The sequence below is a fragment of the Condylura cristata genome, unplaced genomic scaffold (assembly GCF_000260355.1).
Source record: "Condylura cristata isolate star-nosed mole 26May11 unplaced genomic scaffold, ConCri1.0 scaffold00002, whole genome shotgun sequence".
Lineage (NCBI taxonomy): Eukaryota > Metazoa > Chordata > Mammalia > Eulipotyphla > Talpidae > Condylura > Condylura cristata.
This window is the reverse complement of record NW_004567103.1, coordinates 52,385,226-52,412,000: the sequence shown is the minus strand read 5'-3', so window position 1 is coordinate 52,412,000 and position 26,775 is coordinate 52,385,226. Positions and strand designations below refer to the sequence as shown.

Below are 26,775 nucleotides of genomic sequence, written 5' to 3'. Positions count from 1 at the left end.
ATTCCTACAGTCTCCTTCACTGGCAGAGATGAGTTAAAGCCAGAGTTACTATCTATAGGCGTTAAAGCTGATTTTCACTGGCAATACATTATTACAACAAGGGAAAAAAAGAGTCCCAATGTGAACCAAAGTCAATGTTGATTTGCACAGAGGGCACAGGGTGTTATGAAGGAAGAATGAGAGAATAGAGAGGAAGTAAGCGGGGTTCTACAGAATATAGGAAGTGAACAATCACAAAAGCAGAAAAGGGCTGGGTGGTCTATAGGAATTCTCTCTGGGTTTAACTATCACCATATCATTAAAGTACACACCCAAAACTCAGTGAATCCTGCTGGTTCAACCTTAAAGACATAAATTAATTTCACTACCTTTCACCATTTCAACTACTACATTCTAGTAAATCATGGCCCTCTTTACATTACCAGCATAGTGCTAACAGATCTCTTTGCTTCTACAAAAACTGCCTTTAGTTTATCGTGAAAAAAACTGAAAGTGTTCTTTTGAAATTAAGTCCTGTCAGGTTCTGTATAGGCTCCAAACCTTCCAGGTGTAATTGGGTGGTCCCTAGGAGAAGGGAAGTTCCAGGTTCCCTGCCCCACCCAGAAGGAGGGTGGAACTGAGCAGAGAAAAAGGAGAGAGAAGAAGAAGAGAAGGAGGCCAGATGGAGAAGGAGGAGACCTAAGGAAGCCACATGGAGCAGCAAACATGTGATGAAGAAACCAGGCTTGTTTCCTGACCCTGGACTGGTTAAGGCAGATGTGGGTGAGAGACCTGTAGGGAGGTGACTATGGCAGTGTTTATATTGATTTTGCTTTTGCTCTTTTCCTCCCAGATTTGTCTGGCCATTTCTGACCCTTTTCCATGGGTCCCGGCCAGAAGGTGCTTTAGTCTTGTGGCAGGCTTTTAGGCCTTGCTTTGGGCCAATCCCTTTTGGGTTGACTTTTGCCCACGAGGGGATAGGTAACTTCAGGTGTTTAAGAAATTATATTCTTTGTGTTCCATTTTGTATATTCACTGTATTAAAGTCACTTTTCATTAAAGCTATATATGTTTTGTCTTGTTGCGGCGGATGGCAGAACCCACTTAGAGCAGGCAGGTTTTGGGGCTTCAGGGGTGTCCCTCTCCCCCTGTCCAAAACAGAATTGAGGTGCCCTATAACACAAGGGCTCCTTATTGCAGCCAGAGTGTAAGGAAGACCTTATAATGGCCTGGAAAGGCTCTGAGTGATCTGTCCCAGTTCCCTGCTCTGAGTCCCTCCTAAAGTTTTCTTTCTGGCTCATTCTACTCCATATTTGCGCTCCCTATTGTTCTTTAAACAGATCAGCAGGCTTTTGCCTATAGGCCATATCTCTAGTTCTATCAGGAATACACTCACCTACACATAACTATTTGTCTGACTTGGTCATACTTTTATTATTTGCTCAAAAATTTCCTTCTTATTGGCAGAAGGCTACCCTAAACTGTCACTTAGTATTGCAACCTACTGTCACTTCCTTCATCTACCCCTGCTCTTGTTTCATTTTCCATAGCATTTATTGTAAGGTCAAAGCTGGGGCAAGGCAGAGGTTGGAAAGAGGAACTTAGAACTTCCGCCCCTTGCATTTGGGGACCAGCTCTGCCCACCTTATACAATTGTCTAAAAAAAGCAACTTCGAAGCTTTATAAAAGCTTACCCTTGTCTCCCAACGGGCACCGCTTCTCTGATCTCAAGTCTCAGAGGCTGGGGAATCTCTTCCCGGAGTGCAATAAAGTTCCTGCCTGTCATAAACTTTGTCTGGTTCTCTTTTTCATTACTGGGCCAAAACTTTCTATTGAATTTTGCCTTCCCTAGAGGGCAAAGGACACACTCTTTTGGTTTGGGGTCTTTAACATTAACAAGAACCGTGATGAATCTAATATTTCTTCCTACTGGTAAAATAACAAATAGCCTTTATGGCAGCTGAGAAAAGGCATGAGATTCCTTTATCTGAAACAAAAGACTTTATTACTCATAGCACAACTGGCAGCATGAGCGTCAGGCTTTCTTAGATTCTCCTTGCTCTCAAGTCCCACAGGATCAAACACTGCATAAGCAAAAGGTATCAGAATGGAGGAAGTCCAATTTTAGCCAACTCCTAGCAAATCCAATCAAATTTGGGTTGGAGGAAGGAATGACCTTGTTAAGTTACAACAACTCTCTCTGTCCTTCAAGGAAATACTATTCCTATCTTTGAAACTACAAGCATAGACATGAAGAGAACTTTGGAGACAGAGTCCTTACATAATCATCAGTGACATCACCAGTAAGTCTCTACAGATAAAAATAAGATGTACAGAATTTCTGACCAGAGATTTAGACTAACGTTGTAAGTATAATGCACTCTTTTCTGAGCATTTCTTTGACAATATAATCAATTCGAATGAGTCTTTACAACAATTTCTTTTGCTTTACCATTTGATGCTTTAATGAACCATTTATTCTTTGTTCTTATCAAGAATGTTTCAACATCCCCACCCTTTTTTATATATGCCTCTAATTTTTTTTTTAAATTTATTTGCGCGTACAGAACTGGGGTACAGGCCAGAGGCTAAGGGGCGGCAAGAGGCTTCACCAGAGACAGTGGGGAACAGAACAGGCAGATCTAGGAAGTACACTGCTGAGGGGAGCAGCAGGGCGGGTCAGGTGATGTCTGCCACATCATGTGGTCGCCTCTAGGGCAGGCGGGAATTGAACTGCTGGAACTGAGGAAGTGAAGTGGCTTTAGCTTCTTAGTGCTGTGCTTTAACCCGCTGGCCCACCAGGAAGGGCCTATATGCCTCTAATTTAAATTTATTGGTTAAAGGATTACTTATTGTATTAGAGGAATTAATGTGTACTTTCTCAAGAGTGGCTGTTATCTTAGCAATTTTCCTTTCTCTCTGCCTTTTCCTGATAAAATTAGGTTTCACAAAGTTCAACACGTTCCTCCTTTGTAATAGTTACAATGTATAGTTATGATGTATAGCTGAGCAATAGTTACTCAGCTTTGCAAAGTTAGTATTAATATACAGCTAACATATTTTTTTACCATAATCAGTTCGACCCTGTCTTAGTCACCAGACATAAATGAAAATATCACACTGGTCTTTTTTGTGTTTTAGCTAAAGTTACAGTTGCCCTGTTCTTCCAAAGTCAGAATCACAAAATTCGCTTGAGTTCCAGAGCAAAGCAGAATTGCCAATTATTATTACTTAATACATCAAAATAATTGATTTAACTTTTCATAAAGCTGTTGCTTTAGGTGGACAGAATTAGGAGGTATATTGCAGGAATTTGCCCAAACCTTGATTTGTTTGTACAACTTCCATATAATAATCAAAATGTCCTGTATATTAGCAACATACATTGAATAAAAATTTAGTGTAAGAGCTGGGCTCTTGCAATATTTGAGACGAAATTACAAGTAAATATTCGTTAACTTGAAAATGAAATTAGCTGGACCTCCTGTATTTTCAACTACTTACTCTACCAACTCTAGTTATCACTGATCAAAACAAAGTACAGATAATTTGGCCTCAAAGGAGAAAAGAAATAAGAGACTTTTTCCCACGAAGTGGAAGTTACCAAGGCAGGGGGGGAAAAAAAAAGCCGTTGCGAGGACAGCGCGAGACCTGAGCGAGCCAATAGAAGTCGAGCAATCAAGGGCTGGGCGCGTGAAGCCAATCAGAGACGAGATGGGTGGGACTAGATCCCGGGGAAGGTGGGGCTTTAGGGGGTGTGAGTGCCGGTAAGAGGGACTTGTCCAATCGGGACCGAGCAAGGCGGAGCTGACTCCAGTGGGGACGTTTTCAAGGAAGTGATCAGTGTGGCAAGTGCGTCTTTCAGCCTCACCTGCATCTGCACGTTCACCTTCGCCTTTCTCTGAGCTGGGAGGACGTCCTTTGGGTGAAGCGCTTCTGTGCAGAGCGTGGTATCGGCTTGTCATGGCGTACTCGGGATTTGGAGGAGGGGTGAGTCCTGGCTGCTTCTCTCGGCACCCGCCCTCGCGGGGTGTGGCGCCTTTGCGCGCGTTGCCGCGCTTAGGGTCCGCCCTCTGCCCTGACTGGTCCACTGGTCTCTGGTACTTGGAGGCGCCCCATCCTGCTAATGCCAGGGCGGTGGCGATTTCGCGATCGGTGCTCTGGTCCTTTTTGAGCGCCCCGTAAGCTAGTTAGTGTGGTGCTGAGGATGTAATGTGTTTAAAAAAAAAAAAAAATCCGGAAATGAAGGCACAAAACACCTTTTCCCCCCAGTAATCTTTTTCCCTGCAAGCCTACCCTTCCCTGCACCCCACTCAGTTTTGCTATACATCCTCTTTCTGGATGTTTTGACCACTTCATGTTTTCTGTTTTTTAGGTCGCATATGAATAAATAAAGGTACATGAAATATCTCCCAATCCTTACTAAGGGCCATCGGCTAGACTTTTGGTTGCTCTTTATTCACAACTATCCTGAATCATTTTTGTGAATTGGAAGTTATCTTTGTAGTTTCTAGATGTCTAACTTTTTCTTTTCAGAAAGGAACCCAAACCTTAAGCATGGAGATAAACAGCCTGCGGCCTTTAGTAACAACCTTTTGCTCAGTTCCTGGTGTGCAACTTAGTTCCTGGTTTGATTCTTGCTTCTTGTTAGACCATGTACTGCCTTGAGGCAGAATGGACCTGGGAGGTCCCATGGGTCCCATGACTACTGAACCTCTGCTAACTCCTCAGTGTGCCACGACTCACCTCCTGGTATGTGGCCACGTCATATCTGACCATGAACAGCTTCCAATGCAAACCCACCCGGAACCTTGTAGAAACTGAAAGTGTATACAGACTGCTGCCCTGACTCCCTAACAAACCTGGCTCAGTTTTGGCATGGGATTTTGCTAAGTCTGTACCTGTGCATTAAAGCTGTTTCTTGTTAGCCCTGGTGTCCACATTTCCTTTGTGCCACTACCACTAGACATAAGTATTTATGTCAGTGATCTCTAAAGTGGGCTGAAGACACTTTATGTTCAAAAAATGGGCTTGCAGGATGATCCAGTAGGGTGTAGAAAATAATGTATTTTCCATTAGTTTACACCTAGCAAGAGAAATTGAACATTACTTCTATTTAATGTAAGCCCTGATATTGACATATGACAATGATTTTCAGAGGAATTACTCCTTTACCTGTGAATACACGAAAAATAAGCTATTTTTCAAGGATGAATTTCCACACATACTCTTTATGAAAACTGATTTGTAAACCTGCCAGAGTTCCCCTTGACATCTTCCACTTTACAATGTTTCTCCCACATCACACCTTAAAAATTAAAAGGCTATTCCTTCAAAGATCACTCAAAGTAGCATAAACCCGTGGAACATTTTTAAGTTTTTTTTTATTTTCAGCATATTTCCAACAGGGTGAAACTTGCTGATGAAATGTGGTATCTTTATTCTATTGGGATGTTCTGAAGTCAAATATGGATGGGGTGGTAAGACTCAGACATTTTCATTCAAATCATTTGCCACTTTTTACCCCTATGTTTTTTAGTGTTTGTATTTCATGAAGAATTCCACAAAAGCAAAGTCAACATGTGTGTTTCAATATTTAAATGCCTTATTTAAACATTGCAGTTTTTTTTAGCTTTTCTGATGTTCATCACCATGACCTGGGAAGAAAATTGCTTCCAAACACCTGGAGCCATGCAAATTAACTTTACTGATTCCTTTAAATGCAACAGAAATATTTCCTTGGAGTATATTAATGAGATAGTTAATTTTTTAATAAATCCTGCGAATTACAGTCAACCCACATCTTATTAGTGTTTCCTTTAGTCTTCTAACAAAATGTAAAATATTAACTGCTAGAGCTAGTTGCAGCATGCTTTTATCTAATACATTTTTCTTGTTTAATAAGTATTTATCAAAATTGTCATTTTCTTATTGGGTAATAACAAAAATTATAACAATCTAAAAGAATTTTTTTTACTCTGTTGCCCATTATGGTCACAGGAAAGAATAAAATTCTAAATTTCAGCTTATATACATACTTTTATTTTAGGTGAGTATGATAGGGTATATTACCACAGAAACATAAGAATAAACTTGAAATATGAAAAAATATATACAAGTGAACTGTTGATGGAAGAAACAATAAAAGATGAATTTCAAGAGTAAAAGGAAGAAGATAACTTTCTAAATGTTACAGAAGAGTTTTCATTTTTTTTTAATAAAGGGGAGCAAGTATTAAATCATTATAGTGTGCAAATAAAATAGGTTCTTTGAAAGAGAGACATAAAACTTATCCATAAATATTGAGATTTACAGTACTTTGGGCATTGTATTCTTTTATACTGTTTAAACTTAGGAATTTTATGTCAACATAAAATGTGGAGTAAAGTAAGTTGGGCCTCCCTATGACTGCTATGGTCTGAGTTCAGTCCCCTGCCAGCAGACCTCTCCTGTCTTGCCCACTGCTCCCCTCAGCGGTGTACTTCAGTAGAGCCGATCCACTTGTTCTGCTCCTTACTCTGTCTCTGGTAAGCCCTCTTACCCCTTGTACTTCTAGCTTATACCCCAGTTCTACACATAAATAAATCTTTAAAAAATAAAGTATATAGAATTTCAAAATTCTTTTAGGGATAGGTAAGCAAAATGTTTGGAAGCTATTGACATAAGATACAGGTGGTATCTTTAAAGATAAAATGGAGTGTCATACATTGTTCTTTCCATTTTTGCTTTCAACCTGTTATGTCACTTATTGCTGCTTAAATATGCAGATACACATTGTATAGTCCAGTTTTAACTATAGTAACACTCACAAAATGGACAATTAGTTTGAAAATTTCTAGGTAGAAACTAGGAGTTAAAGGTAAAATTAAAGATTCAAAAATGTGCAAAAACAACATGAAAATAACATCAGTGACATTTCAGCCCCAACTTTTCTTTTAGTCACATTATTATGTAATGGTGATCTAATTAATGATCATTTCACTCACTTGATAGTATCAAGAAAACATCTGGAAATTTGTGTTTATATAAATTATTTTTAGGGATTCATCTATTGTCCAGGGACCTTTGTTCTCTTCCATATCATTACTTCCATGTGGGTTTTGCATTGCAGACACACCATGTTCTAAGAGAGAGACAGAGAAGCTGCCAGTCCTCTAAAGTCTTAAGCCAAGAATGGACTTGGATTGAAATTTTTATCATTTTCTACCAGATAAGCTGACACAGACCCTGCCCATTTCAGGGGAGTGGAGAAATTCACTAGCCTTTGCCTTTGTGAGGAGAGGTGGTAAGAATTTGCAACCCTCCTTAATCTGATCAGATTCAAATTTTTGGATTTTTGGGATGCTGAAAGAAAAGGTAGATTCCTAGAGTCCGATTCTTCTTAAACTATCACTCATTTTACTTGTGTGCGGCTCTCCCTGGTGGTGCAGTGGGTTAAAGCACTACATTATGAAGCTCTCAGAAGCCACTGCAGCATGAGTTTGATCCCCGGCCAGGGAGCTGACCCACATGGCATGACAGATCTCTTCTGATCTTCCCGCTGCTCCCCTCAGCAGTGTACTTTGTTAGTCTGCCTGTTCTGTTCCCCACTCTGTCTCTGGTGAATCCTCTCACCCACCACACTTCTGGCCTGTACCCCAGTTCTGTAAGCATAAATAAATAAATCTTAAAAAAAAAAATGTGTTGAGTCCTCAAGGTACAGATGAAAAGGCTACTGTAGAGGGTCCATAGCCAGTTTTTCTACACTACCTCAACATTAGCTTTTCATAAGTATGTTTAGATTTAGTTTGGCTTCTCAAAAAAGTATTCAGTTCTTTGTGAATTTTAAAGCGGCAGGTTTCCTAGCTTTGGGTGTGCGTTAGTCCTAACTGCCTTGCATTTCTTTGGAGGCATTGGCAACCAAGCCTAGTGTCTATAACAGCTAGATCCTCAGAGCAAAAGCTGTTTTGGGCTTGTTGCAAATCTTTTTCTCTCTGGGTTTAGCAGTATCCCCAGATATTATCCTGGGAGTATCCCACTATGGGTAAGGAGGTGATTTTAAAATACAAATTTTTGAACCATTTCTATTAAGTTTGATTAAATTATCCTAGCCTGCCATTATTCGAAATAGGAAGGTTTTTTCCTTGACTCAATATTTTTGATTTACATAATTTTAGAAGACCTATTTTATCTACAGATTCAAATACATTGATAAAATGTTTAAAACTCTTGCCTATATTATCTATCTGTCTGTCTTTACAGATATTTGTATATATCCCCATACACACATATATATATATATACATATACACACACACACACACACACATATATTTAACTCAAATTCTGTTTGTGGTTATAAGCCTGAAATTGTTCTGTCCTTTTCTTCTTTGATAGTCTGTCTTTTCTTTTCAAAGAGAAATTATATCTTTATTTTGTTTTTTAACCCATAATACTGTTTTGAAACTTGCGGTTTCCTTTCTTGTTCTTTGCTTCATAATCTCATTTTTCACTACCTCCCTCAGCACATTTCCTCAAGCTCCAGTATTTCCTTCACACTTTCACCCTTACATCCCATGCTGCAGTGATTGCAACCGCTTGTGGATTTGTACCTTTTGGCTATTTCCCCCTCAAATATTTTGAAATCTTCCCTTTTGGGATAGGAGGGGGATTTTCTGGGAGTCTCTGCTCATCCTTCAAGGGTATAAATCAAGAAAGTTTTTTGTTCAAATGGAATAAGAAACTATATTAGTACTTCCTCTTCTTTTAAACTCATAAACACGCTGAGAAAAATGCCTTTCTGAGGGATTAAAAATATGTACCGAGTTCCAAAGTTAAAAGAAGATGAGAGAGAGGCCAAGGCCACAGCAGGAAATAAGTGGTAGGGAGCCTGTGGACTCAGGTCATTTTTTAAAATCATAGTCTGTTCGTACCAGCTTTGACCTTGACCTGATTTAAGACACCCCTTGAACAAGTCCCAAATTGCAAAAAAGAATCTATTACTTTCATGTCTCGTATGGTTTTTGCAAGATGCTATCACATAAAGATGGAAAATACTTGAACAGAACCTAGAATATAAAAATCTCTCAGTAAATATTAACTGCCTATTATTATTGGTACTGATTCTTATTAGTTTCAAAGAAGAATATTGTTGGAATTATCACCTTCAGGATATGTTCACTGGTAACTTGCTTTTTAAAATGCATGTTTTGGTGGAGAGGTATTTTAACCCTAGGCAGAGTTTGCCATGATTAGGTCACAGTTACACTGTATTTAAGATATGTATATTGAGGTACACTACTTTTTTATTGTGGTTGAAATTTTCTTACAGTGTTTACTTTTGTTTATTTCAGAATTGAACATGAACACTACGCTTCATGTTTGGTTCTTGGACTGGAGCCTTTTTTCTATTACACATCTTTGAATGCAGGGTACCATATATACTTAATGAACTGAATTATGTCCTAATATAGGACATCAAACATTTTGGAACAAACAACTTTCATAGCCTTGGTGACTCTGTTGTTTTTCATAGGACTTCTTTATAACCATTGTCTTTTAAATTAACTTTGGGGGTACTACGTAATATTTGTATTAATAATCTTCTCCTGTTTTACAGTTTGGAAATTTTAGTGGTCAGATACCAGGCATGCAGATGCCACTGGGGCAGCCAGTGGTAGGAACAGGGCCAAACCTGCTTCCCGGAGGATATCCTGGAGGCCCAGCATATTCGGATGGTTATCCCTCAGCTGGAGACCCCATGTGGACTTACTTCACTTCTGTCGCTGGGCAGGTGAGATGCTATGAAGATTATGTACACATTGGTTTTTAAAAGTGATCACTATTTCAAAGAAATATCAACTCTTTCGATTTGTGTGTTATTTTAAATGTAGATGAAATTTGCATTTTAAACTTACCAAGGTTGCACTTCTTTTTGAGATCAGAGATGAGGGTATTCATAATTATTTCACTTCAGTTGTTGCTGTATGATGATATTGTTCATTTGACTAAGAGAAGCAGCTGTGCATGGTGACTGAGCCAGAGAGAATGTAGAAAAAGATATCTCTATGTAAGTCTCCCTGAGGAAGCTGAGCAGTAACAGAGAGTTTCAGAAAGAAGTCTTAGACATCATGAATGGTCCTGGGAGAGGTTTAAGGCTAACTTAGATCAGGGAATGGTAAAGAAGGCCTTAATGGAGGTTCAAATATCAGACTAGTGAGAAGAGACAGAGTTTCACATTGAGTCTCTTTTCCTTTATATTGGTCAAGACAAATTTATTGACCAAAATTTTATAGAATTTTGATAAATCTACCCTTCATTATTAACTCACTTAAGTATTCCCTGGTCTCATAGGTTTATATGGAGTATAGCTATATACAGAATTCTTACATGTGGCTGATACTGCTTTGGCTATTTTAATTATATTTATTACCTCCATTTCCCTCTTTCATAGAGGTTAGAAAGCTCCAATATTCACCATCACAGACACCATGTGCTCTAGGAGTGGCTATTCAGATTAGGTAGAATTGCTTTGGGATATTTTCCTTTTCCAAATGAGAACACCTTCCAGAAAACTAGCATTGTTTTTCTTGCTTCTTCATTCTTTCTGCTGGAAAGGGAATTTGAGGGATGTGGGTGTAGCAGCCATTTTGAGATCTTGAGGAAATAAATTTGAGATAAAAGGTCTATGGATGGGGCATGTGGAGAAATATAAAGGGATTGATGGCATCATTAAATTGCCATGCAGGCTTCTTTTGCCTAATTTCAGACTTGCGTAAAAACCATAAACCTTTGTTAGTTTAAGTTTCTTCAGTAACGTTTCCTGTTGTTTCCAGCAAAATGCCATTCTGCTACATTATACCATTCTTGTCTACAAGGAACTCAATCAGTATAAAACTGGGAATATATTTTATATAACTGACTATATTAAATTCATTTTATAAAATTACAACTTAAAACATAGCCCCTGGACATCCATCCTTAAAGACTTTAGTTCAACTGCTGAGCTATTGTTATTTGTACTAGGTACTGTGCTCAAGCGTAGGGGTGAAAAGATGAATGACACAGTATCGTCTAAGAAACAGACTTAGTAGATCTCTCTCTAGTCAGGGTGTCATGTAAGAAATGATAATGATGTAAAGAAAGGAGTGATAAATGTGAGTCGATAAAGATCTCAGCAACACCTTACTGAAGGATAGAATTGAACTGTAGTGATGAACTGCATGAAGCTTATACGCTTGTTGATTTTTATTGATCTACACCTGAACCTTTTCTGCTGTATAACTTCAAGAAAAAAAAATGATTTTAAGAAAAATTTATAGTAATAATGAGGACTTCCTGTGCCTAAGAACAGCATTGTTCATCATATAATTGAGCCATAAAGGCAAGCCAGGTTGGTAATATACTTCAAACAAATACTAACATTTCAACATGTAATCAATGTAAAATTATCAATGTAAAAATTATCAATAGGATAACTTACATTATTTTGTTACTAGGTTTTGAAATCTCATGTGTATTTTATACTTACAGAACATCTCAGCTCAGATAAGCCATCTCAGTGCCCAGTGGAACATCTGGCTAATGGCCACTGTGCTGAACAGCTTAGCCTGGAACACTCTTCTCAGATATCTGCATTGCTTGCACCTGCTCTTTCTTTAGTTCTTTCTCTGAATTCACATGAGCTGTGTGAGGCTTTTCTTAACCATCAGTAAAAAGGATGTTGTTCTCCCCTCCTTCCTGTGTGACACCCAAGCATACATTCCATATCACCTAAACTCTGCTTTTTTAAATTCCCTGAGCATTTATCAATCATTTTATGTAGTTTCTGCTTTATTTTCTCGTTTCCTTCACTAAAAGGTAAGCTCTTGAAGACAAGGAATTTCTTTTGAACACTGTTGGATACATTGTACATCTAATGTTGTTGAACATTAGAGGTGGCTTATAAAGACTTGTCCCACGAATGTCTTAAGTCTTCTTAAATGGAAGACATTTCTTCCTTTGTTTCTCTACACTTTCTTAAAAATCTTGATTGCTGATTATTCTATAAAATTAACTTCAAACTTGTTCAAAACCATTGCTTTTTTATCTGAACTTTGGATTTCTCTATTTGGATTGCAATTTTGCTTCATACACTTACTTCAAGTGGGTTTTTTGTTTAGTTTCTCTTTCCCTCTTTTTGTCCTTTGCTCAGTCATCTTTCCTACATGCCATCCTCCTTAGCCAGTGGTTCTGTGAGTGTGCCACCAAGGTTGTGTCCGGGATCAGATTCCATGTTTGTTTCAGGCTCCTGCTCAGTGATGCTAGTGCAGCTGTCATCAGCTGGCTGGGGGCAACTTCCTTAGTATCTTAGCCCTGTTTTCCTATGCCTTCACCTTCAGGCAGTATGGTTTGTTTTGTTTTGCCTGCTTTCATGAGCAGGGAGCCCCATCCAGCTTCTTGCATACCAGCAGTGAGACATTCCAGTTCCTGAAGTCTAAGTCCTCAGAGGCAAACTCCCTGCTCCTACTACACATCTGCTCTCCCTCTGCTTCCTCATCTGACTTCTGCATAATGTACCCAAATGCAATTTAGGGTTGGAATTTCATATATTCAAATTAGTTTCTTACACTTTTAAAAATAGAAGCTGTTCCAATAAAGCAGTGATTTTCAGATATATTTAGAGAAATAAATATCTTTTCTCACAATTATTTCTCACCTCAGTTGCTGTTGAAGGCCCACTAACCTGATGTTGTATTGCTAAGTAACTTCAGGTTTTGCTGGGGTAAGGCAGGTGAGACACCCATCTTAAACACAAAATTTGAGGGAATGAAAAATCCCCTCATTAATCACATTAAGTAATGTTGTATGTAGTATTTTAAAAATCAAAATGAATGCCAAAAAATCATTTATATACAAAAAAATACTCAATTTTTAAATAAGGGCCTGAATTTGACCTTGTGCTTGTGCCATTTGAATCCTCTTGCTATCAGCCCTTGCAAGGACATTGTAGTGGGGAAGAAAAGATATTTTTTACCTTCTACGTAAAGCTTCAATATCCTTTAGAAATGATCTCTTCCCAAAATGGGCATGAAGGAAAAGCTTTTGAGACTTCTCTGAACACATTTCATTCATTTTCATAACGATTTTAAGTAGGGATACAATGATTGTCACTAGCTATTATATTGAGCTATTATAAGACACAGTGATTATGTTATTTTTTCAGAAGTAGAGAAAATAAATTATATTTGAACTGCTTAAAATGGTCATAGAATATAATTTGATTGTGAAAGAAATTACTCATGCTGGATGATGCCATTGTTATCAATAATTGTCTCTATAATTTTGTAATTGATAATAAAGTAATACTGTTTTGAAGAATGTGTACTTACTGATTGGCTAAAAGAAACCAATTGATATTTCAGTATGCTTTACACAACAGCAGATAAAACAGGTTATCATTATTTTTTAATAGGATGGTGAAGTGGATGCTGAGGAACTGCAGAGATGTTTGACACAGTCGGGAATTAGTGGCACTTACTCTCGTGAGATCTCTATTTCTCCTGTTGAAATTGAAATAGGAAACTTATTTTCTAACTTGTTTGTCTTCCTACTTAAACTGTTAAAAATGTTTTATCACAGATACACTGCACATATTAAAACTCAAATAATTCTTTAAAGCTTATAATGAAAATAACTTTAATAGTGAGTCCCTAACTCCCTGACACTAATTGTTCACATAGGGAATCTCTCTCAACAGTTTGAGGTAGTTCTCTGTAAATTTGACTCCATGCTCGTGCCACCTTTGATTTTGAATTTAGTGATTATCAAGGGATTTGCTGCTATAGAAAATAAGAGTGAAACTTTTCTCCTGGTACTCACCCAACCCCTGCATGCCACTTTAAGAACCCATCTCCCTATCTACTCAATGTGGTTATATTTTCATTGCATCATTAATCAGTATTTGCATTATTTTTTCTGTCTAAATGCTCTGCCTAACTGTGTTCTTAGGATGATTTATAATTAACTTGCCTTTTATATTGCATTTAGATTTTTCTAGAATCATCCTGGGGCTTTCTGTTATGATCTAGTTTCTGTGTATAACAGCCATATAGTTTCTTTTACCATCATTCAGTATTTTTCCCTTCTCCAAGTAGATCTTCCTTTTATCTACTTGTCATTTTTAAAAGTTTGCTGTTATTTCAATAAAATATAACATCAATTAACTGCTTCATAAAATATTGGGAGGTAGATTTTCTGAGACTCTGTATGTTGGAAAATGCTTTCCATGTGTCCTCAGAGTAAACTTATTGTTTGGCCAGTTATTGTATGGAGGTCATAAATTATTTTTACTTACAAGTTGAAAGGTATTGCTCCCATGTTTCTACCTCCCATTGTTGATTTATCTTTTGTTTCTGTAACTCTTCCCTCTACCTCTTTGTGTTTAAAATCCTTCAATAACTTCATTGTTGTAAATCTTTAGAGTGGATCTTAAAGATTTTCATGATCTAGCCCTCATTTGTCATCTTGTCCCACTCTCTTGCACAAACCGCAACCTTTAACCAAATCTCAATTCCTTCAAGTTTTGTGATCTTGCTATATGTGAAACTTGTGTTTAAATCTCATTTGTCATTTGGATTAGGAAAAGTGAGACCTAATTTCTTCACTTTGACAGCAATTTTTAGTTATTTTGTGATTGCCTATCTAATTACGTGCATTCCTTACTAGATGTGACTAGATTTAAGGTAGTAACTTTTCTTATGTCATTATTTTTACTGTGGCTACCATTCAAAGTTGGCTTACTGGTTGATTATGTAATTTTTTTGATTTAGCAATTTTTATATACTTTGAAAATAGAAATTGTCATTATTTGACAGAGTTAAAGTTAAGCAGATTCCAATTTAAATAATAAATGTTCTCATAGCTTTCAGTCTGGAAACCTGCAGAATTATGATTGCCATGTTGGATGTATCCTTGAATAAAAATAGATACTGGAATTTGAATAGTTTCTTCTTGAATATTAAGGCAATTTTTGGTTATAAATAACCACAGTAAACTAGAGTGTTTAAAAATAATTTGCAAGACCCTGTTTGCAATTCATACTTTTCCACACAAATATATCTGGCTAACTCTTGCAGAAGCTCAGTGACAATATTTTAGTGTGAGACTTTGAGTTTTGGGCTAGGTAAATTCTCCTTGGCATCAACATTATTTTTGTTAATGAAACTATCAGCGAGATTATACAGGAAAAATGGGATTCAATGAATTCAAAGAACTTTGGGCAGCTCTTAATGCCTGGAAGCAACACTTCATAGCTATCGATCAAGACCGAAGTGGCACAGTTGAGCATCATGAATTGCATCAAGCCATTGCCGCTATGGGTAAGATATTAAAATTCTTTAAAATCTATCCATGCCTGCTTGGTTCTTCCATCAGATGAATATTAATTGCTTCAGTTTGCTAAGTAATAAAGGTAAATGTATTTTGACTGCTGTTGCTGAGTTGGATTTCTCTCATGGTTGTAGATAAATTCTGGCTAAAGACAAAACCATTTTTAACTCTGACTTTTTCTAAAGATGATCTTTTGTATGTGCTATTTGAAAAAATAATTTCTGACTTTCCTTTGTGAGTATAGTTGAATTTGTTACTCTAAATGTTAGTATCCCCTTATAATTTATTGATTTATATTGAATCTCTGCAATTGGGTAAGAACTCTAATTTGATAACAAATTCTTATCTCAGTTATTGTTAAGTCTAGAGACTATATCATAGTCTAGCTTTTCAGAAGTTTTGGTTTTTGTTTATCTACTGTAGTGTTGAATACATAACAAATTGAGAAATAATGCAATTTAGAATATTTTAAAAAGAATATAACTTTTCCCTAATCACATCAGATAAACTAAGGTGCTTAGTCTACTTTCTTTCCAAAAGTGATATATATAATGGTGTTTGACTTACTTAATGTAATTTTTATTTTTTGTTGTGTTTACCCTTGCTGTTTTACATACACTTATATTCTAAGCAGTATATATTTGTGAGAAAATTAACTGTTTAAGGTACTTGTGCATAATAAGGAAATATTCAGATTTAGACTTTCAGATCTATTTTGAATTATTCAAATTAATTTGTTAAACATGCTAAGGGAAATCTTAAAGTATTCTACCAATACTACATCCAGATTATAACTCTGTTAGGAAGCTCGTAATACATGATTTCATTAATTTAATATTTTATTTGATTTTATATTTTACTTACTTCTCTCAATTTATATCTTTCCTTTCCTTTACCAAGTTTCCTGGATGAGTTTCCTTGCATTGCATTTAATTTTATGTTCTTTCAATGGATTAGCATCTTTTGTCCATATTTACTAATCTAGTAATAAACAAAGACAATAATTTCAGGTCAACATTTTTCACAGCAACAGCAACATTTCTCATTAAATGTGTAAGAGCACCATGAGGTGTGCAGCAATTAGAATATATTAATTTACATTTCTAATTGTGTTTCAGTCATTTAAAATTTCAGTTTTATATGAAATTTAGAACTAATTTAGTACACATATAATGGAAGTGAATGATCCAATGCTTTTTTACTGGAGGGTACATAAGCTAAAATTTTAAAAGTCCACAAGTTTAGATAGCAAAGAACCAAGGAAATAGTGAGAATGTTGTAGTTAAGATGGAAGTCTATGAAAAAAATAGGGTAAAGGTTTTAGAATAAAACAAGAAAGATTTTTCTATTTCTTCCCCTCAAATTGTTCCTCAAGTTTGGCTTTTTTAATTGATCCCTGGTACTGAGAATAACAGCTTTTTTAAAAAATCACTTGTAAGTAATATGTTCAATCTCTGATATTCTTTAAAGAAATATGAAATCACAAAACTGAAATATTAAAGCATTAAAACCTACCAAATATACATCGTTACAAAATCAAATGTATTTAAAAATACAAAGATAATTATTTTCTTCCTTAGCTTTGACTTTATTACTAGGTTAATTTTTTATTAAGTACCATTTAACTATTAATAATGAAACACTTATCTGCTCAGTTTCAACCTGAATGCATTTTGCTTTTAATATATTTTAATGGAATGAATTAGAAAGTTTATTTTACAGCTTTATTAACAAATTGAAATATTATAGTATCCTGATGGTGCTTTGTCTTAGAAGTCTGAATTTTTATCAATTTCTTTTTAGGTTATAGGTTGAGTCCTCAAACATTAACTGCTATTGTTAAACGTTATAGCAAGAATGGCAGAATCTTCTTTGATGATTATGTTGCTTGCTGTGTTAAGCTTCGAGCACTGACAGGTATTGGCTTTAAAAGCGGAATAGTATTTTTCTTGAATATTGTCTATTGTGTTCATCAGCAAATTTATATTCTGTATTTTTCCCTTTTATTCACTAGTAAATCTAATCAGAGTTGTCAGTCTTTACAAAGGGAATATAAAACAGTGAAAAATTCTTATAGCTATGTCTGAGTACATTTTCTTCATGTCTCAGTTGCCTGGGAAGTAAAATCCTTAAGATTTGAATGTGAAATTATTCGTTTCTTAGTATCTGGGGGGCAAGCAAGTTATTTGAAACTAGACATTTTAAATTATAATTAAAAAGTTATTATTTTGTTTAAAGATTTCTTTAGGAGAAGAGACCACTTGCAACAAGGGGTTGTGAATTTCATGTATGATGATGTGAGTATCAAGTAATACACATTTGATATTCATACTGTATTTTAGATGTATTTATAGTTTAAAATAATTTAAGTGATCCAAAGTACCAATATTGAGAATAACATACTTTATAATCCATTTTCTTTTTCTCTATATTTCAGCTAAATACAAAGTTTAATACTGGTTCAAATACCAACTTGACTCTACAGAAACACACAAGTTCTTTAACTTTTATGGCATGTTTTTGCAGCTTATCGTCTAAATAATTTTTAAGGGCAAAACTACCATTATTTTTATAAAAGGTAGTTTACTTGTGGTAATCTTTCTTCTAATGGAGATAAGAAATTTCAATTATGTGGTGATCATGCAGTTATTTTTTCTTTTCAAATGCTTGCCATGAACATAATTTTTTTTTTTTTTTTTAGCAAGCATAGAAGTTATTTTTTACTTGTTACACATACACATATACACACACACACTGGTCTGAATTATATATCTTGGAAAGTCATTTTCTCATCTTTTGAAAATACCTTTATGAAAGATAATTCCAAAAGTAAAAACCATTTTATTATTACTTTTTTATTAGTTTTTGCAGGGCACAATGACTGTTTGAACGTCAAGAATTTCAAAGCTGAAAAATATACTACGAATTTTTCTGCTTGGAAGAAATGAACTGGACTACTCTGGAATTACAACTTTGGGGAACTTTCATTTTTCCTTCCTGTTAAATCTCTTCCATTTCTGTTTTTACCTATATTGCATAGTTCAAAGCAATAAAAAAGATTGGTTTCTGTATTGGTGATGATACTGCTGTTACTAAAGTTTATCATTTTACAAATTTTGCATAATGTTATACTGATACATGATTAAATGATGTAAATAGCTCAATCTTAATTTTTAAGAATATAAATCTAGAAGAATGTACTTACAAAATAAATTATATCAAAAGCCAAATGATGAAAACCTAGATAAAACTAATTTAGACTTACCTGAAGGTTACAGATTGTACTTGAAACTTTGTAATTGTTGGTGTTTGGAAGTGAGCTGGAGAAGCCTGGACATTGTGCCATATTGGTAATAAGATTTATTCCTTGATCACATAATTTGAGAATAGATATTCACTGGGTTTCCTGTGTAGGAGAAAATTGTAGTTCCTAAAATTTTATCTTAAATCTCCTTAGGTGAACCATAACTGAATATATAATGAAATAAGACTCCAGGAGGCATCGTTTTTTTCACTTTATTATTTGCAGTGTATATTTTTGTGCAAAATGTTTTCAAGTAATATGCCATTTTATTTAATTGTTCAGAAATAATAAGTTTGACTTTCTTATCAATATCAGCAGGTGGTGGGCTTGGCATTAGTAAGCCTGTGAGCCTCTAAGGTGCATCTCTAACGTGGGGTATTGAGACTGGCAGGCACTGCAAAAGTTTTGTCAGTGGTATTGGTATGAAAGCTGCAAAGTGGAGTTAACAGGTCTTAGCATTTTAGTTCCCTGGTAAAAATGGCTGTAGTTAATCCAGCCCCTTTCTTGACAAGCCTTTTTTAGTGAACATTTAACAAATCACAGTTTTCTTTTCTGACACCTTAGCTAAATATCTTCCAGTACGAAGGTGACTGAACATTTTAGTAAGGCTGGTAACCAAAGTAAAATGTAGCTTTTATTAAATTCCATGTTTCTTAAAGAATAAAGGATGGATAGCCATATTGTGAAATAGAAAATAAAACCTCACAAACAAACTGACTTGTACTTTTAAGCCAACTGTTAAGTTTAAACCAACTTTCACTTTTAAAAATCCTGGAGACGGAGCAATGTATAATAATTTGGACCCTGATTTTTTATAACTAATTGTCAAATTCATTTGATCAGTTTTATAAAAAATGTGTGAATAAATAATTCACATATATTTTCCTTACAACCTCTGACTATTAATTTTTTCAAAAACACATATTTGATAATGTGAGCAGACTTTAATTGAGCCATTATATATCTGTATCTATTTGTTGGAAAAATATAAACACACTGTATATAATCATATTGAATAAGTATGCTAATATGGCTCAGCAGCCTAGATCTTAATATCCAGTTCATAGATAGTCACTGTACTGTACTCTACTCAGTACTGTACTGAGGTCAATTATAATTTTCCTTACTCAGAAGCTTATGGTGAGGTAAAACTCTAAAAATTGCCATAATATTGTTCAAATTTCTGCTGAATAACACTTTGTATTTGGACTCTTAGCGCATTTTTCTAACTTATCCTTTTCCAAAAAGGTTCTGATGACTTTTGGTTATAGGCAATCTGTGAGGAAACATGATCGCGCATACTTGGGGAACTCTGCCTTCCTCACAGGTCTTGATAAAGCGGGAGTTACATAAAATCCTATTTAATTTTATGCGACCCATTTTTTTCCTGAACTTTCTTTGCGCAGAGAACCCTTTATTTCCCAAATCTCATGTTCCATGTCAATCCAACTTAATTATCAGAGAATTGTTTTGCACTTCAGATTAAATAGGCAACTTGACAAAAAACATTAGGCATAGAGAATATTTTACTGAGCTTTTTATACTGAAATGAAGTTCATGTTTTGGATGCTTTTAAAATAAGTGATGTAAACAGACATCCATTAGTAAAGTAAAAGTAATGTAGTTTTGTGATGAACATGACCAGAGTTATGAATATAATGTAGTTTGTGCTGGTTAACTCATGCCGCAGTCTTATATTGATGTAAATTACTGAATAATGTACACTCTTAATGTCTAAGTGCTTTTATTTGTACAGTAAACATGTTTCCATGTCATTTTGAGAATTTTTTTAATAAACATTCAAATAGCTTGCTGTAAAGTTTTATATCATACAAAATCTGTTACATACATATTATGAGATGCTTCAGTTCAAATAACAGTGCGGTAATTCACCTATGCCTAAAAAACCTGCTGAACAATTAAATGTCAGGTTTTGTACTTCTATTTCTAGTGGCAGTTTACACATCTTAAGTTACATCAAGGGGAAATCAATAGTATTGAATCTTAATTTGGTCCACTTTAAATTTAATTTCAAGTACTGTGCTCATTTGATTTATTTAAACATGCATTCTTAAACAAAAAGAGGTAAAAAAAAAAAAAAAGAAGCCAAGTGATATGTTTATTTCCAGAAAAGGCATTTACCCTGGAAGAAAGAATTTTAAAGTAATTTAACCTGTATAATTAAAAATATAACAAAAAAATCAATTTGTGATTATTTCCTTATGTAAAATATACAAATCGAGTTCACTTGTAATCGAATGGCATTCTAAACTGGACAAATACAATACATATTTGTCAGAAATGTGCTTTTCTTTGTCCTTTTATGTTTGATAAAGTGACAGATGATATGTTTTCTCCTATTTATGGTAGTTTTCTGGGAAATTAATAGTAATAAATTCTGTTGAAATCTGGTGAGATAGAATGAGTAAAACCCAAACCTTCTTCCAGGTTGGCATATTTCTTTTAAATTTTAAAATTCAGCCAATGTTGAAAGTTCATATTTATTATGTTGATATAAATATGAAAAGTTCACAATTTGGCCTTTAACCATTTATGCAGTGAATTAGATATACTGAAATAAATGTTCAATGCTATGATACCATTTGAAAGTATGTCTAGACTTCATAATATTAGATAATATAAAGGAAAGTTATCTGGAAATTAGGTTTTTATAATGAACGCAGACTCAATTTTATATGAATCATGTTCAAAAAAGTTTTAGTCTAAGATCATAACATCACGTGTGTCCATATACTGAACTAAAAATATACTGTGATTTAGAATACTGAGCACAAAACTACTTTCCAATTAAACACTGGGAAACATGAAAAATTTGTCTTACTGTGGACTTTTTGAATTTGATTATGGGGAAGCTGTGCTTTTGTTTCTTGCCATATTGTGTTCTACTTGTTTAAAAAAGTATTTCACTGGCATATAAAGAAAAGAACTTTATGTTAACATTCCTTTTACCCAAGTAGCTTGGTAATATGCAGCTTTGTATATTATGCAAGCATTCAAAATTGAGTGTGCTTCTATATTCTGAATATATAATAAATAAATGTCAGCAGCACTTCTACATTACTCTGATGTGCCATACTGTCAGGAATGAGAAAGGTCCTTCCCATGTGCTACCTGTGCTTCCAGGTCGGCCCCTTCTGCTCTGTCTGAAATGGTGGCTATTTGGGCAGTTTCTAGAAAGAACTGGGCTAGGTCATCATTTAATAGCGATGTTTAGAGACAACTATGCCAGGATCGTTAAAGACTGACTTCTGATTCATTGTATATGTGTGGAGGGGGCTGATCATTCCCCTTGACTATAAAAACAGACAAACAGACGTGCACTTTACAGGTAACCTGCATACCATCATTTGCATTTTAGTTGATTGTATTTTCTTACATCATATCTTGCTGTGATTACTGAAATTTCAAAAAATAACCTGAACAGTGCTAGTATAAACATTTCAGAAACATACTATTGCTTATTAATATTCTTTTGGAAAATATGGACCATTTTCAAGTGATTCTAGGTTTAATTGAGCTTTCAGATGCAATTACCTAAAGGCATTACCCTCAAAATCTTATGACAAGACGTGTTAAATTTTTAAATATTTCTCTTTTCCATACTTAGGTTCTCATTTCCTAGTCAGTTTCACTTACAGATACTTACACAATTGCTTTCTGCTAACCTGTATTTGGTTTGCTTATTTTTTTTTTCACTTATTAAATAGGGAGATGCTTTTTGGTTTTTTTAAACCTTACAAATCGAATGGTGGGGAATCTAAACCACTAACTAGATTTAACAGTCCTTAGCATAGACATGCCCTAAACACCCAATACATTTTATTTAAAAGTTTTCTTTGAAGACAATTTGATATTTTTCTTTAAATAAATGAGAAAATATTCTAGAGGAGATATTCTGAATGTATGAAATATAGGTAAATGAAAATATCTGAATATTTCCATGGTGAAAAAAAATATATCAAACATACATTATAAAAATTTATTTCACAGGTAATTTAAAGCCTGTGGAGCCATCAAAAATGTTTAGAAATCAAATGTTTTTAGTGAGTTACTTTGAATTCTTGAGAGGCAATAATAAAAAGTGAAATTTTTGTGTTTCTTTAGTTTTAGATTCAATGCTATTTGCTGCTCAGTCCCACTTATTTGCGCCCCAGTGGAAATCAGTAAAACTGTAGCACTGTTACAATTATGTGATTTTGTGAAATTCATCAGCACCACCATGCCTATGTCTAGCACTGTATCTAGTAAAATGTTGGAAATACTTGACTTTTCTAATAAAAGTATCCTAACTAGCTAAAGAGATTTACGTTCTTTTTCCCCAAAATAATTTCTTTTACAAATTTTTGAATTTTCATGTATAAATATTATCAGAAATTATATGCTTCATTCTTAAATTATGTATATATACTATATTTTCAATACAACTTGTACACTTTGAGCTACCAAAAATTTGCAACCATTTTTACATGAAATTTACATTTCCTTATTTACAATTATTTGTAGAAGGTTATTGCAAAACTAGTTGTGCAAGTAGATTACACTGTCATACCACATACCAATCTTTGAAGAAAATATTTGCTGAAAAATAAATATTTCTGCACAGAATATTTCAAAAGCATCATGATTTCATGCTACATTGTGTGCATAAAGACTAGGAAATAGTATGTATTTTGGTAGATTGTTTCATTATGTTTAAAGCATTCCAAGGTACTTACTAGTTAACCAATGTGAGTGAACTTCTTTATATCAGAAGACTGACATTGTCAGTGATTACACACATTATTTTTGAAATGATCATTCTTTAACTGGCAACCATCCTGATATACATTTTTCTATCAAAAATTATATAATGCAAATTTCAGCTAAAGGTCCTGTGCCTTTAATTCCAGTAGGTGCCTAGAAGATAAAAACTAGGGATTCCACAGTTTGTTTATCTTTCATTCTTTCATATTTTGGAAAGAGTATTTCATCATTGCAGTGCTATTATAATTATGGGGGCATTCTGATGAGGCTGTGTGGAGGAGTTAATTATAAAATTTCTGATCCTTGAATTTACTTCTAAATAAAATAAAGATGATAGAATAGTATGGAATTTTCTTACATATGCAAACAGTTAATACAATATCAGTATTGGGAAAAATACAGTATGAATGGTAGCAATTGTGATTATTTTCAATTTGAAGATTATTTTCAATTTGAAGCAATATATACACACAGAAGATGTACAAAGAATATAGATTAAATGTATAGTGTCTCAAAACCACAGTTGTACCAAATTATTCTGTATCTTTCAAAATATAAATTAATGGGAGTCATAGATGTCATGACTGACATTAGGAATTCATTTAAATTTTAACTTTATATTTTTTAAGAAAATGCATGCTAATGGTGCCACTTTTCATGATCAAACCAGTTTATTGGGAGCATTTCTGTATAATGCTTGCCACTGTCATTTAGAATTATAATTGGCAGAGCAAGGAAATTGGCCCATTGTAGGTTTCTCTCTTTCGAACATCGCATTTCTATGAATGTTTTATTCTGTTTATAATAATAGCGTGTTATCCTTAAATGATTTCTTTTTGTTATCTCTTTCAACCTTCACTTAATGGTTTATATAAATAACCTTGTTATAATTTCCTTACATACTATCAATTATAAATAATTTATGTCATCTGTGAATTTTCTTTCCTGTATTGCATATTCCTAAAACAAAGTGTATATTACCATAAGCGCATGTCATGAGTTATCCTAAGCTTGGGCAGTGATGATTCGCAATAGCTAGTACTTTATAAAGCATTTTAAAACATGACCTCTTAGATTTTAAAAGGTTAACGTCACTTATGTAGAACCACAAGAAAGCAGCTTTGAATGAAAACACTTGAGAAGTAAGGGGGAGAAAGAGAAGCTACTGTATGTGGAAAGATAATTAAAATGTGATGGTATCATTTTATGAATGATGTTGGAAAAAGGCAATATTTAATAAATACTGGGATGAGAGAGCACAGAAGTTTCCTTAATAGTGGTGTTCTGCTCTGAGTAAATGAATCTTGAGAGTCATATGGGAGTCACTTAGATTTTTGTCAATGGGAATGTGGTCAGTGTTTGGTCAGAGAAAGAGCAGAGGAAGGTTTTTTTCCTTAGAAGATCTAAGTAGTGCTACCTTCTACCTTCACTGTAGCGTTTTTGTTATGATGCACAAATCACATGAAATCCTCCAGTTTTATTGTGCCTTATGGTTTCCAAAGCACTTCATTATACTTTTCAGATGTTCCTCAGCACACCCCTTCAAAATATTAAAGATGTTGCCTTCACTTCTATAGTTTTTGGATAATGGGCTCATGGATGGTTTGTCTGGAGAGTGTTTGGAGAAGGTAGGATTTGAATTTGGGCTTCCCTCACTGTGTCTCTTGTCATTTCCACTGCTCTACACTAGAGCTCATGTATCGAAGTCTGTGTAATGTACCTGTGCAATAAGGCTTTTCTAGACACCTGGAAAAGAACCACTATAACAGTAAAATGCTATTAAAGTATGTAATTTCTTTGAAAATTGTATTTTCAAGAATCTTTTTGGGAATTCTGTCACGGAACTAAAGCGGGGCTTTTATAGTGAGCCAGGCTTTATAGAATACATGGTGGTAACACTTGATTGGAGAGATTACCTTTGCATACTTGACATTTAACATTGATTCAGAATAGATATGTTTGCAACAATAAGATCCGTATGCTGTGACTAATATAAATATCAAGTATTACTGTAAAGCTAGAAACCTAGTAGTGCAAAATACAATTAAGAGAGATAAAACAATAGCTACACTTACATATTCGGAATCAAAAACTTCAGTCTTGGTAACATTTAGCAGGAGACACACCACATTGTGCAAAAAGCTCACTTGTAGAAAATTGCTTTCCTGGTTGTTTTTGATGTTATCCTTTTGGATGAGAACTGAAGAACCTAGCATTTTTTTTTTTTGAGCACTTACTATGTGCTAGGCACTTTTCTCTATGCTATTTAATGTCTTCCTCCAGCTTCATCCAGTGGGTACCATTATCTCTTATTTACAGATTAGGGAGGTTAAAAAACTAACTTGGGTCACACAGTTATCAAATAAGGAATTCACACTGAGACTAGAGACCTTACCCTGTATCAGAGATTCTCAAAGTCTACATGTGTACTGAGTTCCGACGGAGAAGGGCTCGTTAAAGATGATTCAGTATGTCTGGGCTGGGCCCAAGAACATGAATGTCTAACAATTCTCAGGTGATGCTAGTGCTGGTAACTTAGGATCACACGAGCACATCATCATCTTGTCTTTCGGGTGCCTCTTTGAACACACAATAGACACATTTGTTTTACTGCAAAACATGATTAGAATATGAATAAAATTTGAAATTCTGTAATTTATAAAAATTTTGGTTTGTAAGACATCTACTTAAATATACTGATTGACTTTTAGATTTAACTGTGTAAACAATTTAAAGACTCCACTATATAAAAAGTGTTTTTTTTTTTAACCATGAAAAGGATACAAAGCAAAGATTCTGTTTTCAATAGGTATGTGAGCTAGGCTGAAGAAGCGATTCCTGTTACTCATAGGTAACATGATAGGATTTTTAAAGAACATTTGGATAAGGACATTGCTCTTTAAGCCATTTTGAAAGCATTGTTAAAAGAGCAGGCTCCAAAAGGATCTTGCCAGATGCCTTTATATACACGTTAAACTTGCACATATGCCACTAAGACCTGGACTTAGTTTTCTTATCTCCTGACCCTTAATTTAACTCTGCTGACCAACCCATTATAATGGACTGAAAAAACCATGTTACTCCAAATGTGCCCCACTTCCTGCCTTCCATGTTTTCTGGGATGAGTGATTATTAACTTAAAAGCCCTTCAATAGGGGCCACTCTGGTGGGAAAGGGGTTGAGTTAGGCTATGATGAAGCTATCTGCAGCCACTGTAGCCAGAGTTCGATCTCCAGCCAGGGAGCGGACTCACATGGCCTGCAGACCTCTCCTGCTGTTCCCCTTAGCAGTGTATTTCAGTCAATCTGCCTGTTCTGCTCCCCACTTTGTCTCTGGTTAATTCTCTCACCTCCTGCACCTCTGGCCTGTACCCCAGTTCT

General features: G+C 34.9%; 1 protein-coding gene across 2 annotated transcripts; it reads left to right on the top strand.

Moving 5' to 3' along the window:
• Positions 1 to 3,887: 3,887 nt before the first annotated feature.
• On the top strand, positions 3,888 to 26,043 carry GCA (grancalcin, EF-hand calcium binding protein). Of its 2 annotated transcripts, XM_004674601.2 has the most exons (8): positions 3,888 to 3,969; positions 9,578 to 9,751; positions 13,412 to 13,481; positions 14,861 to 14,904; positions 15,170 to 15,317; positions 17,131 to 17,244; positions 17,566 to 17,624; positions 18,190 to 26,043. In XM_004674601.2, the coding sequence occupies exons 1-8, from the start codon at positions 3,943 to 3,945 to the stop codon at positions 18,214 to 18,216; spliced, it is 663 nt and encodes a 220-aa protein (XP_004674658.1). In that variant the 5' UTR covers positions 3,888 to 3,942; the 3' UTR covers positions 18,217 to 26,043. The 2 variants fall into 2 exon arrangements, with proteins under 2 accessions (XP_004674658.1, XP_012583643.1); XM_012728189.1 differs by lacking the exons at positions 13,412 to 13,481; positions 14,861 to 14,904.
• The last annotated feature ends 732 nt before the right edge of the window (positions 26,044 to 26,775 follow it).